General features: G+C 41.5%; 3 protein-coding genes across 4 annotated transcripts; 2 read left to right on the top strand and 1 right to left on the bottom strand.

Annotated features, from left to right (window-relative positions):
• Positions 1 to 203: 203 nt before the first annotated feature.
• LOC135501823 (uncharacterized) lies at positions 204 to 7,344 on the top strand. Its single transcript, XM_064794186.1, has 13 exons — positions 204 to 313; positions 849 to 890; positions 1,676 to 1,699; positions 2,311 to 2,476; positions 2,730 to 2,818; positions 2,983 to 3,094; positions 4,218 to 4,357; positions 4,617 to 4,874; positions 5,114 to 5,146; positions 5,526 to 5,549; positions 5,924 to 6,178; positions 6,420 to 6,674; positions 6,908 to 7,344. The coding sequence occupies exons 1-13, from the start codon at positions 250 to 252 to the stop codon at positions 7,168 to 7,170; spliced, it is 1,725 nt and encodes a 574-aa protein (XP_064650256.1). The 5' UTR covers positions 204 to 249; the 3' UTR covers positions 7,171 to 7,344.
• A 78-nt stretch (positions 7,345 to 7,422) lies between these two features.
• LOC135501824 (cerebellin-3-like) lies at positions 7,423 to 11,898 on the bottom strand. 2 transcript variants are annotated; one of them, XR_010449646.1, is made up of 5 exons: positions 11,641 to 11,898; positions 11,144 to 11,362; positions 10,405 to 10,637; positions 8,093 to 9,224; positions 7,594 to 7,614 (listed from the first exon to the last, which is right to left on the bottom strand). XR_010449646.1 is itself a non-coding variant. In XM_064794187.1 (4 exons), the coding sequence occupies exons 1-4, from the start codon at positions 11,681 to 11,683 to the stop codon at positions 9,018 to 9,020; spliced, it is 702 nt and encodes a 233-aa protein (XP_064650257.1). In that variant the 5' UTR covers positions 11,684 to 11,898; the 3' UTR covers positions 7,423 to 9,017. The 2 variants fall into 2 exon arrangements, 1 of the variants encoding a protein (XP_064650257.1); XM_064794187.1 differs by having other exon boundaries at positions 7,423 to 9,224.
• Positions 11,899 to 12,922: 1,024 nt separating this feature from the next.
• Positions 12,923 to 21,567, top strand: LOC135501578 (coagulation factor IX-like). The gene is made up of 10 exons (XM_064793749.1): positions 12,923 to 13,110; positions 16,159 to 16,263; positions 17,059 to 17,164; positions 17,507 to 17,718; positions 18,060 to 18,383; positions 18,721 to 18,860; positions 19,218 to 19,431; positions 20,038 to 20,234; positions 20,623 to 20,718; positions 21,321 to 21,567. Exons 2-10 carry the CDS (start codon positions 16,161 to 16,163, stop codon positions 21,552 to 21,554), a joined length of 1,626 nt encoding a protein of 541 aa, XP_064649819.1. The 5' UTR covers positions 12,923 to 13,110; positions 16,159 to 16,160; the 3' UTR covers positions 21,555 to 21,567.
• Positions 21,568 to 22,822: the final 1,255 nt, after the last annotated feature.

The raw sequence follows: 22,822 nt of genomic DNA, 5'->3' as shown, positions 1-22,822 counted from the left end.
CATTAAGATATCAATTTCTTCAGGTAATCAATTAAGAGGTGACTAACCTTAGACCAAGGACTGTACAGAAAACTGTAGTTGGCATATCGATTGTGAAAAATAACACTGGCTAGTCCCAGTCCTCCTGTAGAGAACCACTTTTGTCAGTTTGCAAATTATCCTCCGGTTTACATTGCATTAACGCGTGACAATCTGCGAATTGCAAACGGTGCATCTGTTCTCTGATAGAAATGCATCAAACCTGTCATTATGACACTTAAGAATACTTGTTTGTGGAGAGGGGTCGTCCTTTCTCTTTGCCTTTTTACCTGTAGTAAGTGTGAGTTGCTTTCAAGCAAAACTGGATATTTCAAGGATTATTTTGTTGATAGGATTTTACTTGCGCTATCCATTTGTATTTTGCAAATTACTTGTAGAGTTGGCCCAATGTTATTGGTGGATGCCACTGCGTCTCACAGGGACCGCGTAGAATCACGGTTAGAGCAATAGGCAATTCAACCTGCACAATAGGCCTATCATAAATTGTTAACTTAGAAACTACCCTTAAGTAATTGATTTATCATGATATTCCGAGCTAACTTACAGACGTGTTACAAACTAACGTGTTATAGCGGGTGTCCAAAAATTGGTACTCCCCCAAAACTGCTTCAAATCGGAAATCTAAAAACGAACCAGGGGTGAATATTATTCAAACGATATTCGGCCGAGATCTTTCAAATAAATTGCATGGTTCAGAAAATAGCTTGTGAATATACTGGTACAAAAGGTACAAAACCAAGGTGAAACACTTGAAAATGCAAACATGTTGGAAGTTTTGACTTTGTTGTATTTTTTTAACTTTTTGTCAGATGTTCCGCCGGCAGTAGAAACAACAGCCACATCAAGCTCACGTAAGTATGACGCAATTCATTTTTAAAAAATCGCATCCCTCATAATGTAATGTTCCTATATAATCGTACTCATCTAGCAGACATACATAGCATCATTCCAAGGAATATTCCTGATAAGATTTATCTGTTCGACAATTAGTATAGAAACAGTATTGGATCAACTATCACCTCGCCGTTTCATGACAACTTAAGTCATTTTTTAGAAGAATGTGTCTCGATTTTACTACTGATATATGCCAAGACTTACAAATGACACTAAGCCGTATACAGAGCGTTAAAATTGGCTGGATGTATCTTGACCTCCTCCTTAAGCTTTCCGTTCACTCGTCTGCTTAGTATGCTGGTACCAGTCATACTAATAAGTGACTTTTTCATTAATGGTGCGTGCCAAAGGTGGATGCTGATAAGCCTCTTTTTGCTCCATACATGTCCCCTTACTTTTACTCATCTGACAACTGACAATACCTCATCAGGTACTTTGAATCAACGCCACGATCGGCAGAATTTCGGACAAAACTTCCCAGATTTTGTATCCAGTTACGTATGCGCATTAATGAGTAACATAGCATATTCTGGTATGCGCATGCGTAACCGGATACAAAATATGAAAATGTTGTTCAAATTCTGCCCAGATTTGCTAATTCTTAAAACGTCATCGACGTAAATTACGCGAAACCGCTTACATTTCCTTTGGGATAGTCTTACGGACGATTCCAAGATACATTGTATTAACTTCCTTTTTCTGATAAATAATGTACACTTTGTTTTCTATTCCAATATTCTAGGATATCAGTTTGCCCCAAGTACATGTAAGTACAGAGCACGTGTTGCGTGTGCGTGGGTTAACCCGTCGTCTACAAGAAACTTTGGAGGAGACATGTTGAAGGAGACAGTAAGAGCCCGAAGTAGTGTTCTTCTTAAATCGGTTGTCTATACATAGATTTGTCAATCTGGCCTACAACATTTGGGTTCAAATGAATGAGGTGCATCGAGACTTGCAAATAAAGAAAAATGATAGACACTTCTCTCACGACTGACTTTTTCAAGTCAGTATTGAGAACATGGCGTTCATTTTAAGAGGGTAAACGATCCGGGCAATTTGGGAATGCATCTATTCCACAGATACATGTACACCTTTCATTAAACAGGTGCGTTTAGAATTATTCATAGCTTCCTACAGATAACCGTAAACGACGTAATATGACCAGGTTAATATGACATTCATTCTCGAAAGTAATAAAAACGAAGATCGTTCAGCTTTTTCTCAATCTATTTTTCTGTTTGCAAAGTTTTCTTTCTTTAAGTGACTTTCAACTTGACTGCATGATATGATGACAGATATTTTCGTTGTCACTTCAAGTAGCAAACAAAGACTTTGTACATTAAAGTAACAGGGCTATCTGTTTGCTCGAATTTACAGCGTGTATGAAGCTATATCCCGGAAAGCACGCGCTCGGCGCCAACTTGTATAACAAACGGCCTTGGACGTCCAAGCATTGTCGGGACCACTGCGTGGCTGCTGGCGTCAAATGCATGGGGGTGGATTTCGTCGGTCACTCAGGCCGTTGTTTTGTCCATGAAGGAAGGCGAGTAATAAATTCAGCCTTTTTGTAGATATTGTTGCAGATGAAATTTAGGCTTGAATGCAACCGAAAGAAGTTCCTTTTCCCCTCTATAAAACTTAACAAAAAAACCCCAGTTTTTCCAATCAAAAAATGTTTTCTGCAAATCGAAACCGGGTCTCTTTTCGTGCAAATTCGTGAAAAATCAAACGCTAGCGAAAATATTGCACTTTATAGTTCTCCGGTATATGCTGAAAAAACGTTTTATTTAAAATAGGTACCAACTTATCACGGCCACTAGACTGAGTTCTGGGACGACACATACAGACACAGTAGGCCATTACATGAAGTCAAAGCAATGCATAGGCAAGTACATTGAGTCCCTTGACATAATATGCCACCCCATCCATTCATTCAAAGCAGCTAATTGTTCGTCCGTTTTTCAAAAATCTTTGAGAAATAAAAGAAAATTTCTATATTCTTCTCAGTGATCATTACAGGAAGAACAAAATTAATGTTTTCATTTTCAGAGAAGGAATATAAGGATTTCGCAGGCAAGGAAGGATACAGATTGGTCGCAGGATTCTGTGTGGGAAAGTCTATCACGATGGTGAAGTTAGGAGTGAGGGAGTGCCAGAAAAGGTACGAGATGTTCACAACCCATGCATTGAAAGGGAGGTAGATTTTTATCAATGTGCATACCACATACAATGAAAGAGAGATCGGTTTTATCAATGTGCACGCCACTTTCAATGAAAGAGAGACTGGTTTTATAAATGTGCACACCACATGCAATGAAAGAGAGATCCGGCGGTTTTATCAATGTGCACGCCACTTTCAATGAAAGAGAGACTGGTTTTATCAATGTGCACGCCACATGCAATGAAAGAGAGATCGGTTTTATCAATGTGCACGCCACTTTCAATGAAAGAGAGACTGGTTTTATCAATGTGCACGCCACATGCAATGAAAGAGAGATCCGGCGGTTTTATCAATGTGCACGCCACTTTCAATGAAAGAGAGACTGGTTTTATCAATGTGCACGCCACATGCAATGAAAGAGAGATCGGTTTTATCAATGTGCACGCCAGATGCAATGAAAGAGAGACTGGTTTTATCAATGTGCACGCCACATGCAATGAAAGAGAGATCGGTTTTATCAATGTGCACGCCACATGCAATGAAAGAGAGACTGGTTTTATCAATGTGCACGCCACATGCAATGAAAGAGAGATCGGTTTTAGTCAATGAGCACGCCACTTTCAATGAAAGAGAGGCTGGTTTTATCAATGTGCAAGCCACATGCAATGAAAGAGAGACTGGTTTTATCAATGTGCACGCCACATGAAATGAAAGAGAGACTGGTTTTATCAATATGTGCACGCCACATGCAATGAAAGAGAGATCGGTTTTATCAATGTGCACGCCACATGAAATGAAAGAGAGACTGGTTTTATCAATGTGCACGCCACATGCAATGAAAGAGAGACTGGTTTTATCAATGTGCACGCCACATGCAATGAAAGAGAGACTGATTTTATCAATGTGCACGCCACTTTCAATGAAAGAGAGATTGGTTTTACATTTTTGTATCAATGTGCACGCAACATGCAATGAACGAGAGAAAGACGTCATCAATGTGCACACCGAGTGCAAAGAAACAGAGTTGCCGTTGATGACGTGTATGTCATACTCAGGATATACATGATGGTCAAATTAGTAAAAACAACTGACCGTACACTATGTATATTTGTGTACTTCGTAGGTGCGACGAGATGCCATCTTGCATGTCATTCGTAGTGAAGAAGGATGTTGTCGATGACAAATGCATCCTGATGAACACGCCGTGCAAGAATATCCGTTCAGAGAAACACGCATTCTCATTCATCGGACTTCCCGGGAAGGGTAAGACTATTGTGTCTCAGGGTTAGGCCTACTTACGGGAAAACTTTGCTCTTCGGGCGAAATCTGGCCATAATTTCAAAACGAAAATTATAAAACGCGCACCTTATTGTAGTTCGATGGCTAGCAACTCCGTTTAACTCTTACTGGTACGTGTGATATTTCAGACAAACGAGGAAAATGTGTCAATATTTTTACGATATATACGCCACTTTTTTGCTTTGGGTTAAATGTAATTACCTTGATTTTTTAACCACTGCAGTATCAGCGAAAAGGAAGAAGCAACAAGTACTACTAAAGGTAGCTGGATACACACACAAATTAGGCATGTGCATTGGTGGTCAACTGGACAAGGAGCACCTCTCTCTTAAGTCCTGCTTGGAGAAATGCTCGGCGATCGTGGAATGCTTGGCCGTCATGTGGGACGAAAGGTCCATGGCGTGTAAACTCAAGCGCACCTCGTGTAAGCGGTTACTCGGCGGGAGTAAAACTTTACACGTTATGGCGAAGACGGACAAAGGTAGATGAAACACTGAAAAAATTAAACAAGTTTTGAAGGGTTAAGTACAGGTAAAGAAGCGATAAAAGTTTATCCGTATTTCTGTTTTAAATGTTTTCGTTTTTATCTGTTTCTTCTTATTTTGCCAGTGGGAGCGCTCAGAATGACGTGTTAATAGTGTTCCCCTATTGAAAAGTCAGTCTCTCTTTTACTGAGGCCTTTTCTTTCAAACACTTTCTGACGTAGTTTTTACTTTGCAGCCAAAAACCCAGTGGTGGGGCCCGATGGAGCTGGTAAGTTGGTAGTAAGAAACTATCTAAACCGAACTCACAAACCATAGCCTACAGTGGCCTAATAATATATACCAGAATTACTTTTAATGATTTATCATGGCTGTGGTTGGGAAAGGACATCGGTTGGTTATTTTCTCTGGGCTGGAAGAATTATCATGTCGTCCCCTCGACCTGCTCAAGATGACACAAAATGAGAAATAAAAAAAATTGTTGGACCGTTCGGTTTTTTTCGTTTCTCCGTTATTCAAGCCGACTCCATAGCTCCAGATCGATGTCCCAGCAACAGAACGATAGGAACGTCTTTCTTTTCAATGGCGGAATAAGCCGAGTCCATCAATTCGAGACTTGGTGTAATAACGATATCCACGATCTCTTACAGGTTACCAATTCGCTTCGGGAACGAGTGAGTGTTTTCTCTTCAAATAACAAAGTTACTCATGGATTACACCAAGATATTTTTTTTCTTCGTTAAGACTCATCACAGTCAAGTACACATGTAACTTTTCTCAAACATCCAATCGGCACTGCGCATCCATAGGAGTATACTACATTAGAAATTTGTCTTTTCGACGTGACCCCGGACTACCATCAAGATAAAAGTACCACCGAATATTCTTAGCCTATACCCTATTTTGAACGACAATTTCTAAATTCATATTCAGTACACGCAATTGAAAATTTTCTAAAATCATCTCAAATATTTAAAGAACGGCGAAGCCTTTAAAACGTTTAGCTCCTACTTCTGCAACAAAGGCAACATGATATTTCCCTCTACAGGATGCATGGAGTTGTATGTCAATTACCACGGCATGGCCTCGGTTATCCCCGGTCGCAAGAAATCATGGACGTCAAAGGAATGTCGGGACTATTGCGAGAGGAAACCCGAATGCTACGGTGTGGACTACGCGGGCGCGCTGCGCATGTGCTGGCATCATCTCGCGCCGATCACGTGGCGGAAGAAAGCCAAGAACGCGAGTTGGCTGAGGAAGTTTAAGACGATTGCGCAATATGAGAAGAAACAAAGCTGTATTAGTAAGTTGGCATGGCATCGTTTCAAGAGGCTTACTTCCGGTGCATTCCAGTCTTGTACATTGTAGGCATGGAATGCATTACGTCGATCGAGACCGGTAGAAAAGAAATCAGTGCGCGTGCGTACGATCAAAGATTGCGCCTCTTTGAAAGTGATGAATATATGTCTACTCTGGCTTCTGAGCTTTGCAGAGGTTCGAGCAAAAGTCCTTTCGAATAATAATTATCTTATTTCCGTATTCAGCAAAATATCTAAATGGGGTCGGCAAACGTCTCGGCTACAAATACAGGTCAGGATTCTGTGACAAGATGGGCATTGCCATTGGCGTGCCGGCAAGTCTATCCATCGGCAACTGTAGTGACGCCTGCTCAATTATGTCATCCTGTGAGTCATTCTCGTATGATCTGGTTAAGAAAACATGCTACCTGCTAACCACCCAATGTCAAAAGTTGCGGCAGTCAGTGACATTGGCATCCTTTGATAAGACGAATGTACAGGGTAAGTATAGCTCGTTCATTCTCGCATGACCTGTGAAGAATGGAAAGCACAGGCAATGTCGAAAGTTGCTGCAGTCAGTGTCATATGACGGATGTGCTGTCCGCACGGGCTGCGCGTGTCTGCTCCGGTGTGTAAACAGCAAATTGCGAAACGAAAAAAATGGGGGGGACGAGATTCAATTTTTTTATTGTCATTTGCCCTAATTAATGGACAGTGTTTTTTTTCTTTCACAGCCTTCGACAGTTTTCGCCACCGCGTCGCCAAAGATCTCGGTTACGTCTATCAAGATGGCTACTGTCACATGCACGATCTGATGGTCTACAAACGCGTCTTGCCATTCCAATGTTTCAAAATGTGTAACCTGAGTCGTGCCTGCAGTGCCCTTGACTGGAATGAGAAAGGCATGACGTGCCGCCTGAGGCGGGGCATGTGCTCCCAGTGGTACCGCAACGGCAATGAAAGATTCACGTTTGTAAAGCAGCATGCAGAAAGCTAGGAAGCAAATATATTTCTAAATCTGCATGGTATACACATTTAAGCGAGCATTACATTTTGAACACTGTTTTAGCTTTTGGACCTAACCGGAAACTACCAGACACTGTCCCGTTTAACCAAAGATGTAGACTTCTCTGAATAAATCTGAGGAGCCAAGTCATGGAGACCAAATCGAGATGATCTTGATCTCATTTTTCATTTTTCATTTTTCATTCTCCGTTACTGCTGCTTTTTCTAGGCTTACAGGTCCGTTTTGTGCGACACCTTGAAGTGATCGAACTGAGATAAAATTTCACAAGTCATCTTAATACTTTTATGCAGCGGTCAGTGCGAACGCTGCATATAACCCCTGGCCAGGCGATAAACTCTTCCTCGACACGCGACACATTCTTACAAAATGCCCAAAACAAGCTGCCCTGAAGGAGGAATTCTGGCCATCCGGTACCTGCATCAAGATCAAGCTATACTGTAACCAGGACCGTATTTGAGACAGACGACAGCATTCGTAACCAGAACAGGACAGCGAACGCAGAAGAAAAAGGGAGAGGATGCAGAGGATGCGACCACTGCATTTGGCAATCACATCCTGCGTGTGCTTCAAGATTTTAATGACCTTATACGAGTGACATGAGAGTAAAATATGCCAACGTCAGGTCTCCGCCCAGGCCAATATAGGCATTCAGGAAATACATGTAGTTCATCTTGCCTGGTTGTTCAAAACCAAGTTGCGGGTCACTAACGCTGGCGTTACCTTAACTTGGCGTTATCTCCTTCGTTTTAAGTCAGTCAGACTTAACGCCATATTATGTAAACGCCAGCGTGAGTGACAAAACGTATTCTAAACAGCCGGGCCCAGAAGAGAGAAACCAGAATCAGTTTTATTCCTTGTTTTTATTGTTCCAAGAAAAAATGTAGTTACTTACATCGGCGTTATCCTAATTTAGCGTTATCTATTGTGTTTCCAATTAGAGATAAAGCAACAATTAGGACGTAACGCCATGGTTAGCAGTTTTTGGAATGTGAACCCAAAGTGACAGCTTCTGTTCTATCTTGGCCGGAAAGATGACGTCCAATTTGCGCCCTTGGGACTCTGTTCGCATGAGGCTTTACAGAGTTCACATAGTCTCTCGTAAAACACCTGTTACGTGTCAAATTGGTAGAGTGAAGGAGGTCTGCTTCTTCATTGCAGCCGTAGGTTTCGACCAACGATATCTGCGGGTCATAGCGTAGGCTAACTATTGCACTAGTTTTCGAAGTTTTATTTCCCGATCAGATATTGCCACAAATACCAAATTCATGCCATCAAAATTGGGTTAAAATAGTCGGAATCGGCCGGGATTCGTTCGGTACTTTCTGGAGAATGTGCAGATTTTTACATAAAATGGTGAAAACGTACATGTAATTGTAATCAATGTCGCCCAGAAAACTTGATCGATTGCCCTTAAAGAAAGTTTAATCATATGTTTCCACCTCTGAACGCGTCGCACAGTCAATGTTGCTGATGAACCGATGTGGTAGAAATACAAGACCCCCTGGAATCCAAGTCCCCAGTCACCACACCAGACCAACACTGAATAACTCATCAGTCATCTTTCTCATGGAAGCCGTTTGCGATTAGGACGTCTATTCCTAGGTATAGGACTAGCATTTCTTCCGGATCAGTTCAAACTGATTATGTTTTGCGAGTAACCTGCCCTATCACGTGGTATGCATGCTTCATCACGATGTGGCCTGAGTTCAAAATGGCGCCAGAAAAACTGAAGCAATTGTTATTGTTTCATGATTTTCACATTCTCATCCACTACAGCCTCAACGTCACACTAATCCGGATTCACAACTTCCCCTGGCTTATAAAATAAACCCTGAAAATGTTGTATACAAGTCACCATAAAATGTAGATGCATTGTTTTCAACTTTCAACCAAATTCGATCACTCTCATTCAAAGGTATCAACACACGAACCGTAGATGCATCCCAAACATGTTTGCACACAGTAACATTGTATTTTCGTTCATCGTTCTTCATTATTCCAATCGCAGTGTTGGTGTTGTCGCTCTGCAAACAGAAGATACTGCTTGTTTCACAGGGCAAGGTGGTACAATTATTATAGCCCCACAGTCCAGAAATCAGCCATTCACGACTATAATATAATTATGCCGGTGTAAAAGGAATGGACGTCCTAGGAATGCAGGACCCCATGCAATAGCTGTGTTCTGTCAACGAATGTGGTTAATGGTTTGGTTAGTGTTAGCTACATAATCTTCAACAAAGGAACTCGGCGTCTCTATTCACTTTAACAAAAGGACCGGACTTATATTCCGGGGGGACTCGCACTTCTTCTACACCTGTACTAAAATAGTACCGCCTTATACACGATGCACTATAATCAAACCTTCGAAGGACGTGTATAGATAAAATGATAGCTTCAGAGCTCAGTGACTAGAATAGCCTACCTACAACCAAATCCTCTGTGTACAAAATCATAATCGCTGATCGACCCGAGGACATTTGTTCACAACGTGGACACCACCAGAAATCCCGAAAATGTTGTCATCATTTCACCGTAAAACGAAGTGTTGCCGCGCCCATGAAGTATATAGGAATCCAAAGGCCGTAACCAAATTTTGTCGTGTTTTCGCAGTGTCAGAACGAGATCATTCCCCGATGTATCCCATACGTGTCCGCAGACCACGATCGAAAGCAGCTCTTCCCCGTTCTTCATCACTGATGCATCAGCCCGATGTTGAACATACTGTATATATATCGGAGCAAGGTTTGGATTTATGATGGTTTGTTTTTTCACTACATGCGATTTCTGGCGAATTTGATTGATTTTTCAGAACACATATGCTTGTTTGGGTGCAGCCCGGTGTAACACTATAACAGTAACAAATGCCCCCCTGGAAAAAGTGTCCGGCCCTACTGTATTCTGCAATATGGTTCTATAGAGACCCGGACCGTCAATAGCTCAGAGATTGAAGCGCATATCCTTTGTTTCCCGGGCATTCTATCCTAGGACATTTTAAACTCCTACACCGGCGTGAAAAAAATGCAAAGCCACATGCCTAATTGTCAGAATCGCATTTAATAAAATTCTTCGTTTTTTTGCCCACCCTGAATAACAGACAGACATCTTTTTATTCTTGCAAAGTTCGGCAGTTGCAAAATGTTTTGGTTTCGCCCCTCACGTCTGCACCCCTGATCAAATTCTTCATCATTCTTAAATAAACCTTACCCTATATGTGCATTCATCAATGAAAGGAGAAATGGTCACGGTGATACTGTATATGCCGTCGATGGGAGTAATGAACGCCCCCGCGGTAACGTTATACCCACCGCCCTCGTTAGTTATCACTTCATCAAACTTGAGTATGGAATGATCTTTCGGTAGGTATTTTATATGATTCTTCAGACCGACGAAAAACGCTACTCTTGGCGGGTTAGGTGCAGCTTGAGTAGTTTGTAGACCTGAAATTTAAAACCAAGCGTTCTGTTCAGCTTGAGGATTGACCATAAATGAAGTCACCACCATTTTGGCTAAAACGTGAAATCAAAAATATGTATAAGCTCGCCTTATATATTTTTGGTGAAATCCTTAAGGTGAACCCTTCTATCAAACAGTGACGATGCCCTATTTAATTATTTAATATTTGGAAGACGACTGTATTGTGTAGTTTGACCAGTTACATGTACATGTTATCATACAACATAGAATGATAACTGAAACACGTGATATCTATCTGAGCCTTTTTTCTCACTATAATCCCTTTCTCACAATTTATATACCACTTTAAAGCGATTCGTCAGTTAGTTCATTATCGTGACATTACAAACTCATACAATTTACTGTTTAAAAAAAAAATAATCCGATCAACTTTACTGTTGAAAGAACATCTCTGAGGTTCTGCCACTGTCGTCACCAGCACACATGTGATATAATTTTATGATATGAGAAATTGCTTGAAATACATAACTCTTTTCCTGTCCCGTCTCCCTCAACTCCACCCTCTTGTAGTAGATACCAAGACACATAGTCCGTTCCCCATGGGTACCGTAAGGTAGGACAAGCTTGGTCATATACAGCCCCGATTTGAAACTTTTCTCGCGGCATTTGCTGATGTTTGTAAAACGAAACCCTGTGAATTTGATGTCGAAATTCCAACCATCGTTTCTTAGGCTCCAACTTGTCGTGGCTAGATTCAAAGAAAAAACAAAATATATATACACGCACAGCACATGTACCTCGACAGGGAAAGCTTGGTTTCTTCTTCAGTACAACTTTTACATTACTTGACAACTCTTTCAAACGTCTTTATTACGGAATATGAGTACATGTACACGTACATGAAGGTCCCGGTTATAAAGCTTTCGGTAGATAACACTGCAGATTTTGGATGCAAGAGCTCTGATGAGTAATAGGCCTATGAGGTGTACATATATATAGGCCTACCTACGGATGCAATTCACTTACCGGACAGGAAGAAAACAACTGCCTTTAGGTAAATAACGGCCATTTTATGACAAGGTGGATCTAATCCGCCAACCAGAAGAACCAAACTCACTGAAATTCGTCCTCGTAACGAAAATAAATGGAGGTCTTTACCCTCCCTCGCAGTGGCGTATAGCCAAATTTACGCAGCGGCCAATGCGAACCATGTAGCCCCTGGTGAGGCGATCGACATTTATAATCGGCGCAACTCTGCCTTTTTCACGGCTCAGGATTAGACACTCCTGTTTACCCAGGTTGAAATGAAACGCTTGTTCCCGTCAATGAATATATTTATTTCGTTCTTCTGATTCTTTTCATTATTGATTTGATTTTTTACTATGAAACACTAGCATGTATCGATCTGTGCTCAAGGCTAAACCTTTTTCAACAAATGCGATGCCCCTTTACTTTTTTGCTGTACATGTATATGTTTTCTATTAGGCATAGACTTTTCATTGGTCTCCAGTCTACATTCAGTGAAAAGGAGTTTGAATCAAATGTATATTTTATGCTCAAAACGGCGTTTTACAAAATCTGTTAGTGGTATATCCGGTATAGCAGTCTAAAATGTTACCCTGGAAAATGTGTCCGTCTTTATTGAACAATGACGGATTATATGGTTCTATAGAGACCATGATCGTCTATCGTCATCTTTTTTCATTAGCCTACATGTACATGTTACACCATTGACAATGCATGAGATTGCAATAAAGTATTTACTTATATTTCGTTTAATTTTTGTTTTCTTAAGTTCTTCTGATAATCGAAGAATGAAAAGGAAGTTTGGGACAATTTGTGCCGGTGTGACAGCGGATATAGTCCCCCTGGAGTCATAGTCCGGTAGCATTGTATTTGACCAATCAAGCAGCATGATCTATTGTACCGCTAACCCTAACCAAAACATTTAGCAATGCGGGCTATTGTTACACGGACTATCAGCCCTAGGACTACTATCCCCGCCACACCTGTGTATTAAAACGCTTTCGAGTGTAATTGACGTATCGAACGACTGAGTTTTTCTGCTAATTGTTTGGGAACACTCAATGATGGATTGACATTAGATAGATAGATTTTTCTGGATTGCCTTTTACCGTTGTTGCTTCTTTTTACCATTTACCACTGTTACACGTGTACTTCTACTTCATACAAGAAGAGTGGCAGAATGATTGGGAGTGTGTACTGCATGCCCGGTTATGGCAGATTGACGGCCCATCCCTATACAAAAGTGAGCTCAAATGTGATCTCATTTCGTCAGCCTCGGTGAACTACGCAATATGGGTCAGCCACTTTCTGGAACAGCAACCCGGAAGACAGAGACCCGGCCTATAGCATAATGTATATACAGCACGAACCTAGTTATACCTTCATTCTAATATTCTTTGTCGCAGGGAGGACATTTACATACTACACCACTCACTTCGGAAGTATAAACGGCATTCGAAAACGCTAACGGTAAGTTCAGTGATTAGGTTGTGAACTAGCTATAAACTTGGCGTGAAACTAACCCTGACATTTTGACGACCATCGGCTCTGTTATGACAACCTAAAAAAACCTGCTGCGGCACTTGGAGTAATACTCCTCGTACAAGGGTGAGTAATTCGATGTACTCTGAGATAGGAGAGACCCCTTTCGCGACTTTGTATAACTTGATTTGACCTGCCTGGCTCCTGCCTATATAGACCCCCTTTAACACTAAATAGTATTTTCATTCGCTAGTTTTCTATCGTCCTGACAATATCAGGCCATTTCATTCGATACATACTTACTCCCTCAGAAATGCAGAATGATGCGTAAGGAGAAGTCGTGTTTGTAGGCCCTGTTTGCAAGAGGATGATTTTCTATGGGGAAAAAGTGTTTCGTTATGGTACCGAAATGGTTTGTGGCGACCACTTACACGTCTGCCTCTACTGCAACCAAAACGAACCCAAGGCAACGCGTGTCCCCCCTTTTATGAAAAGGATATTGGACAAACTATAGATGTATGCACGCTCTATCTGGGTTGGACTATCATACAGCGCTCCCTACTTTTGCCATGATTTTCGTTCATTTACCCAATGAATCATACGGCTTCATTGGGTCTTTTCGCGGCCTCGGCCTCAAATGTATAGTAGCCTACTTTCCAAATACGTATCCACAATGTGACACAATCAACCTTTTAAAATTCTTTTTATTCTTTATTAAAGCAAAACCCTAAACTAAATATTGACGGTCCGGAGTATCGTACCAAAATTTCAGATTCACAACCCCACGCAGTATTTGATGCGACGCGGTCGAACATTGTCAATGTTCGACCAGTTAAAACTGCTAAAATGCTTAAAAAATCAATGGTGGTCTTGTCTCAAAATAAAATTATTTGTTAGCTGAAAATCGCAGCATATGTTTAAATTATAAAGAAGGAACAGTAAATCATAAGTAGGCCTATATCATTTCATAGTCGGCAAAGCAGACTTTTGATGAATATTTGCACGACGGAAAGTAACACTAGAACAGAGTTCGAAGTATAGGTCTGTATGAATTAGGCTAACAGGCCAATGCATGAATCAACCGCTATTTCGCTTTGCTCTCACTTCTGTTGGGATTATATAATGAAATGGGATACAACAACATAAATTCATAATTCTCAGTATAGAACAATATGAAATGTCGTAATTTGCTGTCCTCGTTATATACATTTGATGAATCCACTCGCTTCTGACCAGCATTAGGGGACATCCAAATGTCCATGCGTATTAACAAAATCATCCTGAGGTGACAGCTTCAATGATCATTCTTTTAAAGGGGGACTATATAGGCAGGATGAAGCTATATGGGGACAACTTGGTTGTCTCCAAATGGCTATACGGTGCATCAATGGAGATTCAGCACTGGGGTCACGGGCGGTCAAGGAAGGAATAAGCGACGAAAGGTTTATAAGAGACTTCGGCTTGTTGCCGCTGCTCAGAATAGCCAATGAACACGCCATACCGATCCGCCGTCGTTCTGCGTATATCCATCCTTCACCGCCGATAAATCCCCCCTGATCGGCCGTCAGAAGGGCTGTTACTTTGTCGGTAGTCTCCCTGCATTCCCTTCCTTTCCCACGCGTCCTATGTCGCGACAACACAAACATTACCCTCACTCGTGGTTGTCGCACGAGACACGCAGTGAAAGCCATCATAATTGAAGACCAGGTGTTCAATGAGTATTAACGGTTCCAGGGATGCTGACCTGACCCAAATGCACAGTGCATGTTGTAGAGAAGAAGGGTAACTTGATCCGGAGGTTGGCACGATCAATTCAGGCCGTCATTCAGTTACTTTGTGTCAAGCAATTTGATTGACAACCCGTTTATGATGATGCGTCCGACAGATTACCTGGCGGGAGTTATCGGCGGTGAAAGGAGGAGACTTTAGGACTGATATTCACCGCCGATAAGTCGGCATGGAATGCGCGCTACCCAGCACATAGGTCGCGCTTAAACAGTAACACGAAACATAGAGAGATAAGCGCGTCACTGTGTCCGTTGCGCGTTAACTTAATGACGCGAAGCAGGATGGATGTTATTTGTGATTTGGACTGTATGAACAGTTAGGATCACGATTATCAGTTTTGTGGATTACATGTATGTACGACGGATGGATGTTTCTTCCGGTTTTTCAAATAAAAAATTATTTTGTTGGAAATTTTTGATTTTGCGCTTCAAGAGAAATAAAATGCCAGTGATACTTTGGCGGTATACAGTACAGTTTGTTTCAGAAGCCACATATTCCGTCAAGAACTTCTGTAATCTGATCTGAAAGAAATTGAATAAACCGGGAAGGTCGTGTAAGTGACTGACTTTGTTCATGAGTATTCTAATAAAAAGTCTAATGGGTTACTTCCCAGTCGTCATCACATTATCCCAATTACTCCTGAACCGAATTGTTACATGAGGCCCTATCATATTTATCATATTTATCGTTATAATGAGTCATCACTGATTTTTACCACAGTTGACCTGATAATTGTGGGATTCTACATAAACAAGGAAGTCTGACTGTTTCATTTTCTAAATCAACTTTCGCAATTCAATATTCATTATTCTGACAATTAGGGAATTTCAGCACAAGAGCCTGAAATTAACAGGCTAGGACAGCAGCTCAGTGTGGATAGGTCTGGAAAAAAGATTTGACCCTCAAACATATCCTAGCACAAGATTTTTTTCAATATACTTCGCCTCTTCATACAAACGAGGTAGGAATATCAAAAACCTGTATCTCAGGATGATTTAAAAAGGACTTGAAAAGAATTGTCAGGGATTGCCCACTTTTTTCTTCCATTTTCTTCACTCACTGAGTATAAGTAACTTTCTAAAATGATGAACACGTTGAAACTATCCCACAATATTCAGATAGAATAGTCGGTAGAAAAAAACTGTACCCACAAAATTCTGACACTAAACTTTACTGTGGTGACCTTGACCACGAGAGGGAAGCGCGGTTTACATCGTCCACTGAATTTTTATTTCTTTTTTCTTCAAGAAATGAATATCAAAATCTTCCTAGACTGGGTGCTGGTGATTGCGCTGGTCATTCTCTCCAAGATTAACAAATGGAGAGTCAGTTTTATCACGCATGGATCACAAGGTAAGTTTCGTAACTGGTATACTCTAGTTTCACCGATCAAAGACTGTTTCTAGTGAAATGTTATATGACATGTAACTTTTGGTCCATATATCACCAACTTTGATTCACATGCAAAGCGATGTGAACTTCTTAAAGGTACAAGTCGGGCGTAATAATCTATGTGTTGGTTCTTCATTCAAAAATTGTCTTGAGCAGGACCATTAAACTCCCCTCCGAGGACTACGAATTAAAGTACCAAAACCAAAACCATGACTTCTCAAAACGGGATCATTGAAAAATCATTAACTGCATGAGAACGGAATGTAACGATTGGCCTATACCCGACATGAAATTCGCAAGCCAGGTCTAAAACGCCTCCAAAGACATGAAATTCATCATTAGAGGGGTCAGCGTTTGTGTGCGAGTGCATGGTGGCGAACAGGGGTATCATTCTCCTTGCCTCCCATTATTAGTTCCATCCACACCAATGTTTTCTCTTTAATATCGGTAGTGTTATTGGTCACGCGGGGACAGTCACCTGGGTATGGCCATACTTACTACTGGTTCAACCATCAAATTGCGAGGGTCCTTCGCCATTGTTTTTCGTCATTGGCAGCTTCCACCATGTCTTCACAAAGACCAACTGCCGCACCATCTCCCCTCACTGCATCGAACCATCCGACGCGTGTCCTGGCAATTCTCCTCTTACCAACACATGGTCATGGCTAGAAGTACCGGAATATTTCATTGGGGGGTTGATAGCTGGGGGTGATCTTATGCATGCTCTCTGGCTAATTCCATCTGGTACTTTTTCAGAGCCGCTGACATTCCTGCGTGAACCTCACGACTCCCTTGCCGCCCAATTTGGAGATGAGATTAAGTTGGAATGTCAGACTTTACAGGACGATACTCAAATAAACTGGTAGGAAATCATGAAAATGCAAAGCTCTTATCCGACTCCAGCTGGTGATTTTCGGCTATGCCAAGTTAATGTGTACGCTACCAGGGAACTACAGAACTTGAAATATATGCATTGTATTAAAAGACCTCTCATTAAAATGACATCAGGATTTTTTTGCCCATCATTTAGTTTTGACACTGTTGGTGCTGTGCTGGGAGTAACATAGAAGACCAACCGTTTTTTCCAGGCGGTTTTCTTCAGAAGCGGAGGGTCCTTTTATAGTTTTAGTTCTATAATTCCTTTACGCTTGCATCAAAAAATGTTCAAGGCTCGGCTATCTATTTTGTCTGTATTTGTTATAAGGTATCATAACACCGTGCGTGTGAACCCCGGTGGGCGCCCTCTGCCAAACAGCCTGGTCAAAGTCGAGGTCATCAACAGGCTAAGTCGTCTAGTCATCAGGAAGCTGACCCCAGACCTCCAGGGGCGCTATCATTGTAAAGCTTTCAACAAAAACGCAGCGGTCAGGAAAGGTGCCTGGGTCAATTTCACCACTTCTGGGAGTTGCTCAAATGGTATGTAGCCCATATCGCATGGAGGTGCTGATGCTGGTAACATACGATTCAAACCTTGATGCTTTTTATAGTGCCTGACAAACCTCTAAGGGTTGCATCCATGTTACGGGCAGATAAAGTAAAACGAAGGGGCCAGTAGGGTCTCTCCTATCTCACTGTACAAAGATACTATTCACACTTGTATGAAGAATATCTTTATGGACATCTTGACCCTCAATGTATTGATATTGCTAAGCGCGACTAATAAGGGCAGAGGTAACGGAGGCAATAGCGCTGGAAGTTCAGTATGGACTAACGTGGAGTATAGGATCATGTCTGTGTAATTTCGTCTCTCCTTCCAGGGAATCAAGAAGAAGACGGCGGAAACTACATAAAGAAATCTGGTGACCCTTTCTCCTTGAATAACACGGAGAGAGGTGTAAAGAAGTTTATATGGACGAAATCCAGTTCAGAGAACTCATATAAGTTAACATACTTCAACGAAAAAAAAGAACCGGTGGGGCAGAATAGTTCGAATCACGTCCAAGTTTCACCAAATGGTTCGCTGAGTATTGCCTCCTTGAATATTCTGGACCAGGGAGGCTGGACGTATATGACTGCGGACTCTAGCGGCTGCATGAAACAGACCAAGTACCACTTGGAAATAGTGTCTTCGGAAGCTGACGGTAGGTTCTAATCTGGCGAGTTGCTTATGGATTTGTAAACTCAAGAATTGTGCCCAATGATGGTAGTATGATGATGTCCTGCAATTTTCATCGCATTGTGGATACTTTAGAAATTATAAACAATTGTTTAGAGGGGGACTCACTTTTGTTGAGGTGTTTATGTAATATTCGCCACCTGTGGTCTTCTCCCCACCAGTGGAATTTGTCCGAGAAAAGAATGCAAACCATTTTTTATGCATGTCAGTTTGTTTTTCTAGTTTGATAAATTTTGCAGTTGGCAAACTAATTTGATACACATCTTTTAGCAGCCTCTATGATTTTGTGTGTTTGCCTTTAGTTTGCGGCAGGTCCGACAGATATATCCAGGAAGTTGATGATGAAAAAGTGAACACAGATGCTGGGGTGGTCAGTCAGATTGTTGGTGGAAAAGACGCGGAGAAAGGGTCGGCACCATGGTTTGTAGGTCTCTGCAGGACGGTAAGCACCAGGTGTTGAAGTGGTATGCCATTCATGGCTGGCGGGAGTAGACAAAATTCAGAATTAAGTGTTGGCTTACATGTAATTATGAATTATTGCCTGGCATAATTTTAAATTATAGTGACCCTTGAATCACCCAATGAAAACCTCGAATACCCTGAATTATGCTCAACCATCAAGTCGAATTATTACCTCACCCTAAAGCTGAATTATGCCCTGCGCTGCCATAATGCTGAATCATTATATTTGCCCCTTGCCCTCCTGCTTGCTACACTCATGATATCCATAGACCATCAAATCTTGTGCAAAGTTTGTTTTGATAGGATGTTAGAAATGAAAATAAATTCCAATTTTTAGGACAAGCCGAAAGTTTACTGTGGTGGGACACTGATAGGCAAAAAGTGGGTCGTTACAGCAGCCCATTGTCTCTACAAGGGAAAGCCTAATAAAAAATTGATCCCCTCGAAAGATGTGTCGATAAGAGTAGGGAGCCACTCGCCAGATTGTGACATAAATGAAAATATTCCCATCAGCCGTGTGATAAGACATCCAAAAGAAAATATAATTAACAGTAAGTACTGGGTATTGCAAGTTCAGTCCCAGTGTCCCCACAAAAGTTAGGGCGGATCCACGTGTCTGAGAAAAGGAGGGTGCTTTGGCAAAGGCAGATTTAGTGGAGGCGTAAACCCCCTCCCCCCCTCTGGAAACAAAGATTATTCAAGGGGTCTTTCCACAAGCAGCGTATAACTACTTATACATGTACTTTTAGCCCTCAGATACCCAGAAAATTTGTATTTGATATTTGAATTTCCATTTTTCTGGGGGAGAAAGTCTCCATATATCAACTGGATTAAGGCCAAGGGAACTGCAGACTGCAGGCCACCAGCACCTGAACGAGACTCGGGCTCCATCCGACTGCTTCGAATGTGGACTCGACACTAAAACGCCTGAAGTCACTTTCTGCATGAAAGAAGACAAGGCACTGAAGACAAAGCTGTTGGGAACTGCCGAAGACCTGCAACAAAGAGTCGATTTGCTGCAACGCTCGAGCCAAGGATATGGTGGTCTGAATGCAGAAGAGGAAGAAAGAGAATCTATGGTTTCAGAGCAGGAAACTGCTCCAATTCAGTGGAATCGTAAATCTCACGCCTCTAAAAATGTTTTACTTACTTTTCAGACGATTACGACAATGATATCGCGATCTTAGAGCTAAGTGTGCCTGTGGGGAATTACTCAGACTCGATTAAGCCAGCCTGTCTGGAGAAGAGCAGCTTTTATTCGGAAGAAGATGTATACAAGCAGGGGAAAGTGGGCACGATTGTCGGTTTGGGGAGACTTGACGAAAAAAACCAAGGCGGTGCTAAAACGCTACAGGTACCGATTTACCAGTTTCTTTAACAGAGACTAACCACTGCGGTGTAAATTATATAGTTACAAACATGGAGTCTCTTACCAATGCTCTGTTCTGACGAATTCCATATTACAGGTGCAACTCTCTCGGGCTGTCTAAATCTCTCTATCGAACAAATGACACTGCATTGCCACAAGAACTTCCTCGTAGCAACGGAGACGTGTAAAAAAATGTGATTTTAATGTAAAAATGACCAAGAATATTTAATTGGGAATGTAGGCAGGAGCTTGGGGATCCATTTGGTTGTCCTCAGACAATTACAATAGAACACATTGGCCAGACTACACTCTGGTTTATGCTCTGCCCACTGTTTTCACTTTGCTTTTATTAATCAGTTTACTCCCGTTTCAGACGGTGGACGTTCCAATTGTTGCTCAAGCACAATGCAGAAGTGCCACATCTTATCACTTTGGTAAAAACACAACGATATGTGCAGGTGTCCCAGAGGTAAGTACAACCATGAAACAATATTGACTCCCTCTTTTCCGTTTCCGCCAACCCCAAACTCGTATGATCATTCCTAACTCTTGCACCCCCGCCCCCCTGCACTTTCCAAACTATCTATCCTTTTTTTTTTTTCTCTTTTTTGCGAAATTCACTACATATCAACTTCACATGTTTCTCAATTATATATTCTGTATATCTCTTCAAATTATCTTTAAAAAACTTATGTCACTATTCGTATCTTCATAAACTTATGTAACTATTTGCATATATTTTTATTTTGCAGTAGTTTAAGCTTTCGGCTTTTAACTGTAAAATACATGTACAATATAAACCGAATAAACTCTTTGTAAAAAAAAAAAAAAAAAATATTGACTCCCAAGTATTTAATTGTGGCCAGGAAATCACCATGCAGAGATACACACAATGCGATAGTGCAGTTGACATGCATGCAACATTGCTGAAACTTGGCATGTAGTATCTGTATTGTCCACAACCACATTCAGTAGTTATTAGCGCAATTGGACTTTTGATATTTCAATTTCAAATTTCAAATTTTTAACAAACGGCATAGACCTTTAAAGGCTCTGCTACCTCTGTTCCAGGGCGGGAAAGATGCATGTCAAGGCGACAGTGGCGGTCCCTATACCATGAAGCTTCGAGAACGGACGTTCCTGGTGGGTGTAATCAGTTGGGGGAAAGGGTGTGCCCGAAAAGGAAAGTACGGATACTATGTGGATGTGGGGAAATATTACGACTGGCTACTTCAGGAGACGACTGGTGGTGGTGGACCAGCAACTGTAGCTCCAACAGACTACGTCTACTACGTCGACTACTGACAGGACTAGTTTTTGAAACATGCAATATGAACAGCTGAGTGGTGCGAGCTGCTTGCATTGCCTATTGACTCATCCACTCAATTAGAATTGGACTTACTTTTTGTGAGGTGTTTATCAAATTTGCTTGGTGCTTGTGATGGAAGGCTTTGGTGGTCATGAATGAAAATAAGGGACGCCTGAAGAAGCCAGAGAAAAAATGTCTACCATCACTAATGTCAAATTCCTGGACAAATTGTGCAACTCCCCAGTGAAATTTAACTGGAAATTTCGAAAAGAAAAGCTGGGAATTTCCAAATATTCCAGATCATTTATCTATGCCAGAGTGCCGGCATTAGCTAGAAACTCAAATTTTGTATTGGCAGTTCCAGATGATGCCAGAAAGCTGGCAACCGAACTTGATTTTGCTACGAAATCTAATTCCAGAGCTGGAATAAGCTGCAAAGGGAAAATCTGTATTCCAACTTTCCAGCTGGTGTACCATTGTCAGGGCGGTCTTCTTCTTAGCATTCGACGCAGCATCAAATTCTTAGATCCGTGATGTCACAAATTTGGCTGCGGCCTTTAGGTCTTCCTCTGTTGCAGCTTCTCTCAACATTTTGCTCCTCCAGCCCAGTTGTTCTCCGCTGGGGCTTCAATCAGAGTGCAGTCTTGGTCAGGGCCGTCATTTATTAGAAATAGTTGTCATTGTTCCAACTGTATGTATCTGTAGGATTGTCATTTGCTGTCATCTATTGGAAAGAGCTGGCAATGTTCCAACTGTATCTGTGGGATTGTCATTATTGCTGTCTTTTATTGGAAAGAGCTGGCAATGTTCCAACTGTGTCTGTGGGATTGTCATTATTGCTGTCTTTTATTGGAAAGAGCCGGCAACGTTCCAACTGTATCTGTGGGATTGTCATTATTGCTGTCATTTATTGGAAAGAGCCGGCAATGTTCCAACTGTATCTGTGGGATTGTCATTATTGCTGTCATTTATTGGAAAGAGCCGGCAATGTTCCAACTGTATCTGTGGGATTGTCATTATTGCTGTCATTTATTGGAAAGAGCCGGCAATGTTCCAACTGTATCTGTTGGATTGTCATTATTGCTGTCATTTATTGGAAAGAGCCGGCAATGTTCCAACTGTATCTGTTGGATTGTCATTATTGCTGTCATTTATTGGAAAGAGCCGGCAACGTTCCAACTGTATCTGTGGGATTGTCATTATTGCTGTCATTTATTGGAAAGAGCCGGCAATGTTCCAACTGTATCTGTGGGATTGTCATTAT

Source organism: Lineus longissimus, chromosome 17 (assembly GCF_910592395.1).
Source record: "Lineus longissimus chromosome 17, tnLinLong1.2, whole genome shotgun sequence".
Classification (NCBI taxonomy): domain Eukaryota; kingdom Metazoa; phylum Nemertea; class Pilidiophora; order Heteronemertea; family Lineidae; genus Lineus; species Lineus longissimus.
The sequence above is the reverse complement of the archived record's forward strand: the minus strand, read 5'-3'. Positions and strand labels throughout refer to the sequence as shown.